Source organism: Otolemur garnettii, unplaced genomic scaffold, assembly GCF_000181295.1.
Source record: "Otolemur garnettii isolate 467f Iridium unplaced genomic scaffold, OtoGar3 scaffold00033, whole genome shotgun sequence".
In the NCBI taxonomy this organism is placed as follows: domain Eukaryota; kingdom Metazoa; phylum Chordata; class Mammalia; order Primates; family Galagidae; genus Otolemur; species Otolemur garnettii.
Window position 1 is genome coordinate 13,998,346 of NW_003852428.1, and position 6,575 is coordinate 14,004,920.

The 6,575-nt window shown below is 48.9% G+C and overlaps 1 protein-coding gene across 6 annotated transcripts in view; it reads left to right on the plus strand.

Annotated features, from left to right (window-relative positions):
• CTNND2 (catenin delta 2) overlaps positions 1-6,575 on the plus strand; it is an 889,124-nt gene that overhangs the window by 487,439 nt on the left and 395,110 nt on the right. For 2 of the 6 annotated variants that reach the window (XM_003789546.2, XM_012805013.1), the window contains one exon: positions 1,431-1,998. The exons of 3 other annotated variants lie outside the window; for them this stretch is intronic. In XM_003789546.2, coding sequence (XP_003789594.1) covers positions 1,431-1,998 — 568 coding nt within the window. Of the gene's footprint in view, positions 1-1,430; positions 2,150-6,575 lie in introns of those variants that run through there. One more of the 6 variants, XM_012805014.1, reaches the window with a different exon arrangement.

Sequence of the window (6,575 nt, forward strand, 5' to 3'; positions counted from 1 at the left end):
GTATGTGCACGCCCGTGCGTACACATACACACTGCACGCCTAATCTGTGAATGCCTATGTATGTGCACGCCCGTGCGTACACATACACACTGCACAGAGAATGTCTCTCACCAAAGTGTGTAGCCAGGCTGCTCCTAATAGAGGATTTTCATGTTGCTCAATTAACTCCTCAGATCTTCACAGGAACCTGACATCCCAGATAAAATTCGGAAGGCTGGGTATGTGGGGATGAAAGTGCCCAGTCTCTTATTTGCCCATTGCCATTCCCAAATGGTGGAGAGGCATTTTGAGACTTTGAATGGATCGCATCTGTTCAGCCTCTCTGCCTCGCTGCCTGCTCACTGGCTTCCTCCTCCCCACCCAACTCCAGCTTCCTCATTTCAAAACCTTCCTTCCCGGTTTTTCCCCCACCAGCGTACACTCCTATTCCCTTTTCACACCAGCAGGCTCTCAAAACCCTGTCTGCTCCCTGGGGGAAGCCTGGAAGATCTAAGACCTCCTGCCTGGAAGTGGATGACAGCCTAGTGTTTTCATTCTAATGCAAATTTGTCTCTGGACAAGATTCAAGGAAAGTGCTTTCCCCCCAACTGTCTCCCAGCCCTTGTTGTCTTCTGCGCTGTCCTAAATAATGAGAAGCAGCGGGGCTGTCGGTGTGAAGACACAGCTGCAGGGGGCTCTTAAAAGGGAGCTGGAGGGAGACAGGGGGGAGCTGCTGAAAGATCTGGAGCCCCGAGTTAAAATCTAGAAAAGCGAGGCTTTCTTTTTTAGCCTTCTCATATGCTACTGCTCTGATTTCTCTAGAGTATATTTTAAATGCTGAAAAGACCAAATGAATTCATTCTGACTTATTATTTTCCCTCCGTTTAACTTTTCTTGCCCCCAAAGAAGAATCCACGTGAGAATAGCAGCAGAATAAACTCTAAGAACTATGTTTATTCTTGATGTTCTCCAGATAAGTACGTAACTTGGCTGGTCTTGGAGGTAGACAGCGTATCCCATGAAATGACCTTGGCAGGGGGCGGGCGCGCGGGCAGGGGGTGCGCAGGAAAAGATTTACTGCCTGAATTTGTCATTACAACTAACAGATCGGGATTGCTTTCCGGGAGATCACGATCGCCCTGTCGGGGGTCCTTTTCAAACCTTTATGTGACTAAAGCCGTGCCTCTGCAATTCCCGAAACGTCCGGGAACGTAAGCCAATACAGGTCTCATTTGTCAAGCGTGCCTTCCATCCCTTTGTCACCGGCGGCCGCCGGAGCGGGAGAGCGACCTGCCCGAGGGACCGGGGTCGCGTCTCGCTGCGGGCGCAGTTGCGCGCGCCAAGCCGCCGGCGCCCGACTCGCCCTCCTCCTCCTGCGCCCGGGGCGGGCCGGGTGGGCCGATTGCTTGTCCCTCGCTAAGTGCGCGTGTTCTCTCCTCTCCCGGGCACAGGGCACGACGAGCCGCGCCGGCCACCTGGCGGGGCCCGAGCCCGCGCCGCCGCCGCCGCCGCCGCGGGAGCCGTTCGCGCCCAGCCTGGGCAGCGCCTTCCACCTGCCCGACGCGCCGCCCGCCGCCGCCGCCGCCGCCGCCGCGCTCTACTACTCCAGCTCCACGCTGCCCGCGCCGCCGCGCGGGGGCTCCCCGCTGGCCGCGCCGCAGGGCGGCTCGCCCACCAAGCTGCAGCGCGGCGGCTCGGCCCCCGAGGGCGCCGCCTACGCCGCGCCGCGCGGCTCCTCGCCCAAGCAGTCGCCCAGCCGCCTGGCCAAGTCCTACAGCACCAGCTCGCCCATCAACATCGTCGTGTCCTCGGCCGGCTTGTCCCCGATCCGCGTGACCTCGCCCCCCACCGTGCAGTCCACCATCTCCTCCTCGCCCATCCACCAGCTGAGCTCCACCATCGGCACGTACGCCACCCTGTCGCCCACCAAGCGCCTGGTGCACGCGTCGGAGCAGTACAGCAAGCACTCGCAGGAGCTGTATGCCACAGCCACCCTCCAGAGGCCGGGCAGCCTGGCAGGTAAACGCTCGCTGCCACCTGGCGGGGCTCACCTGGGCGCGTGGTGTGGGGGGAGCGGCTGGGCTTGAGCAGAGATCAAGCTGGGCGCGTCTTTTTGGCCCGTTGTCAGAACTTGCGGGATATAGAGAACGCCAGGGCTTCCCTGGAACGTGTCAGCATCTTCCCTGAAATATGTTCCTTCTTTTTGACAGTAGTAAGGTGCTCTCCCCGTCCCTGCCACCTCTCTCTCCCGCCCCTCCCTCCCTTCTCTCTACTCCCTCTCTTCCCAGTCTGAAGACTAAACCACAGGAAAAGAAAAAGGCAAATTTGGTAAAGAATTACTTAGACCTGTTGATTGTACACTACCCAGGAAGAAGCAGGTAGCCCTCCCAGTATTGATTGATAGCCTTTAGTGGCAGACACTTCCTTCTCAGACTGGACATTGAAGTTACACAGGTTCCAGTAGTAGTGGGAAACTCGCCAATAATCAATTTCCTTGAATTATTACTCTTTCAGGTGGCTTGAAGTTATTATATCATGTCTACATTAGTCTTGGGGGAAAGTAGAGGGCTCCTCCGTACCCATCATTGCATTTACATGAATTCCAGCTATGGGACAAAGTAACTGAAAATGAAGTCACTTGAATTTCTACCTGCTGAATTATAGGGAGCAAGGGCCTGGGCTGGGGAAAAGCAGCCGGCTTTCCTCTGCTGATTCAGAGGAGGTGACATTTTCTGTGCCCAGGAAAGACCAGGAGGAGCGGGTGATTCTCTGCTGTTAGCACCATATGCTCAGCTTGAACAAGACACTGAGATTGAAAGACTAATGTTTTGTCCCCTGAAACACCTGACAACCAATCCGGATTTATTGTTGCTTTTTTCTCCTTATAGAAGTATTTGGTGATTGTGTCGCTCTAGTAACAGATGCTGTGCTCATATGCTTCCTTTCTTGACACAAATAGATGACTGTGAAGATAAATAGGATTTTAAAAAAGGAACTTGTTGCATGCTCGAGGCAGGTGGCCAAGGGCTCCCTTAATTCAGCACAGTAATTGCCCCTGTGGACTGGCCTGGCACAGCAGGACTCAGGCTGGGATTCCACTGCCTGAAATGTTATGCTGGGTATGTTTACCAAAATGAAAATATTCTCCCACCAACTGCTGCTCTCTCTTTAATGAAATTTTAGAGGGTGACAATTGTTAGTGCCAGTACCAAGATATCCATGATGCAGGGACTCAGGAGTAGCATTTTGGTTGGCTAGGAAACAGGTGCAGAAACTTTGTTTATATAATTTTGTAAAATATGTTACTAGATCATGGTAGGGGGTGGATGGGTGGAGTTTGTGGGAGAATCCAAGACATCCTTCTTGGCTACCCCAGACACTGGAGAGAAGAGGAAACAGAGGCCCAGGGAGTTCGGGTACCTTAGCGAAGGCCAATCCTTTCTTCTAGTTCCTTAGTTAAGGAAATCAAGAGTCTTAGCTTCCAGCTCTTTCTCCTGTGGGTTACATGTGGTAGACTTTTGTATTTCCACTGTATCATTCCAGTAAAAATAGGGAATGGATCCACAAGAATGAAGATAACTGGGTCTAGTGGAGAGGTTGGGGACTGTGAATAGAGCAGAAAAGAACCCAACCTCTCTTTATTTCCTTGACTCTAGGAAGGAGTTTTAAAAGTAAATACCTTGTGGAAATAGCTTGTGTTGCACTTAAGTTTCATAAAATCATGTATCCTATTTAGAAATTAGCAAACTGTGGCCCAGGAATGGTGTAGGAGACACACTTGATACCCTTGAGAGCTCATGACCATTGGCACCTTGAGACTGCACCCTGATTCTGTGCGCCTGACAGGCGTTGTAGATTTTGTAACCACCTGGTTTGCTCCTTGAAAGAGCACAGTTAAATCAAGATTAAAAACCAGCTTTTGGAGTCTCAGGGTTGTGATTTTGGACATTTGTCACTGATGATGAGGAAGCATGAATTCAAGATAGATAGTGAGTTTCACGAATCCATTCATTCATTCAGTTATTTTTAAGGACCTCTATGTTCCACTACTGATACTGTTTCCTGGCCTTATTTCAAATGGTAAACCAGAGAATTATCAAAATACTTTTGATAAGGGAGCAAGGAGAGGCTGTGACTAGAAGGTGACTTTTGAATCATTCCAGAAAGAGGTGAGTAAGGAAGGTATAGATGTCTGGGCAAAGGGTACTCAAGCAGAAGCAGCAGCAAGTGGGAAGCCTCACAAGGGGCCTGTGTCTGATGTGTGTGCAAAAGCAAGGAGGCAGGGACGTCAGAGGAAACCAGGGCAAGACATGCTGTGGGGTCAGGGAGGTGGCCAACAAGGTGGAGGTGGAAAGCTAGGCCAGGGAGGACCTGTAGATCTTGAAGAGGGCTTAAGGATATTGACTTTGCTAAACCCACAGGAACCATTGAGGATTTGAGCAGAGGAATGAGAGGGTCACTCTGGCTGCAGTGTAGAGAATAGACTGTCCGGATTAAGGGCAAAAGCAAGAGTAACAGTGGGGATGTGATTGTAGTAAGCTAAGCAAGAAGTGATTACAGTGTGGGACCAAATAGGGACATTATAGGTCATGGACAGCAGGGTCATTCTGGGCATGGATAGATGGTACAGCTGATGGGATTTTCTCATGGACTAGGTGATGATGGTAAGACAGACAGGACTCAAAGATGCCAACTCTGCCACCAAAAGAATGGAGTCACTGTGGACTGAAATGGGGGTAGGCTGCAGAGGGAACTGAGGTCTGGGGTACTGCTGGAAATACAAAGATCATGGCTTCGAACATCAGAAGTGGTGGGCACTTGGGAAGGAAACACCCATGTTTTCCACTAGATCATCCTAATGGCCAAGCTTGAGAATGTCTGGCCAAAGATTTCAAAGTGTTAACTCTCTGGGAAAATGCCAGAGTTCAGATTGAAGCTAGAAAAGTATAATTTCTCAGATATTATCATCAGAACCCAAAGATCCCTCAACAGTTGTTCTTGCTATCTTCTTCTTTTTGTAATCATATCTCTTTTCATTGTACCATAGTGCCTGCCTGAGTAGAAGCTCAGCTCTGCCTTGCAGGTGCTCCTGCCCACCAGGCCAGGTGTGTTACATCGCACACCTGCGTGAACCCACTCCCTCATAGAGAGGGTCACTGTGGTACCCGCCCATATAATTTTGCAGATAAAGAGGGTCATGTATATAATATACTAGCACACTTTGTAGCTCAATAAAAGTTGATTCATATTCTTTAATAGTCCCTATCATGTTAACTTTAGATGTGCAAGGAAGACATCAGCCATTTTTGCTTCAGAAACAAAGCAGGTTGATTAAGTCCCCAGACATTCATGTTTCCCCGTTGGGTATATGCAGATGAGCGAGGTATAATCCCCTGCTTTCACAAGACCCAGTTTCAGAACAGATACAAGAATGGGTAAGTTTAAACCCAGTGTGGAGTCAGATAGGAGCTAGTGACTGTGGGAGCACCGTAGGGGAGCCTCTTACAGCTGGATTCAGTGTGTGCTCGGCAGGCTTTCTGGATGAGGGCCTCCAGTGCTGAGCTGGAGAGGAAGAATTAGAAATGGTAGCTGGACAAAGTCTCAGAATTGAGGCAAGGCATGAAAAGTGGGGGAGAAGAGGAAGATCTGTTTCTTGAGCAATGACTGAGTGGTGGGGGGGTGGTGAGAAAAGAAGGCACAGAGGGGCAATAAGGCAGTTGAATCCCTCTGTTACGGGCTTAGCACTTCATCTTCCCAGTAGTGGACAGACACAGGCACATTTGCACATTAGAAACTTTGTTCTGAGAACCGTGTGCAGGATGGATCGCAGGGAGACATTTAGGAAACTGATGACAATCCTTCACCGCTCCCAGGCTGTTGTTAGAGCTCCCTCTTACTTGTTTCGAAATGGAACAGTTCAAACGTTATCACTTATAAATGGGAGAGAAACAAAGTAGGCTAAATAAATGACCTGTCTACTTTTTCCATTTTTCCCCTGACCAGTATGTTGCTTAATTTTATGTCTTTATAAATTAATAGTTAAATATAGCCATTTAAACAAATGAATATTTACGGAAAATAAAAGTAAGTAAAACATATTTCAATATAAAACACTGTATCTTTTTCTTTTTGCATTTTTGTTTTTTTTTTTGGCTAGGGTCAGGTTTAAACCCACCACCTCCAGTATATGGGGCCGGTGCCCCACTCCTTTGAGCCACAGGACTGCCCAAACCTTGTATCCTTTTAATAGCTATTCTAGGCATGCCAGACACTTTGCAAACTGTATCTCACGTAGTCTCCAGCAACTTAACAAGGTAGGTACAACCTTTACCCCCATTCTTCAGACTCAGAAAACGAGGCTTAGCAATGATGAGTTCCTGTCCAGAAGTGACAGGAATGTGATTGGAGGCTAGATCACTTTGAGTTCAGACTTTTATAGTCTTAAGTATACATACCACATGACTGGGGGTAGTATTTTTCTTGTTAGTAAAGAAAAACATGCAGGATGTAGAAATGCAATGTAAGTTTTCAACTTACTTAACTGACTAGTGATTTTGAAGAAAGCAAAAATACTCAGAAACCCCCAATGAATGTGT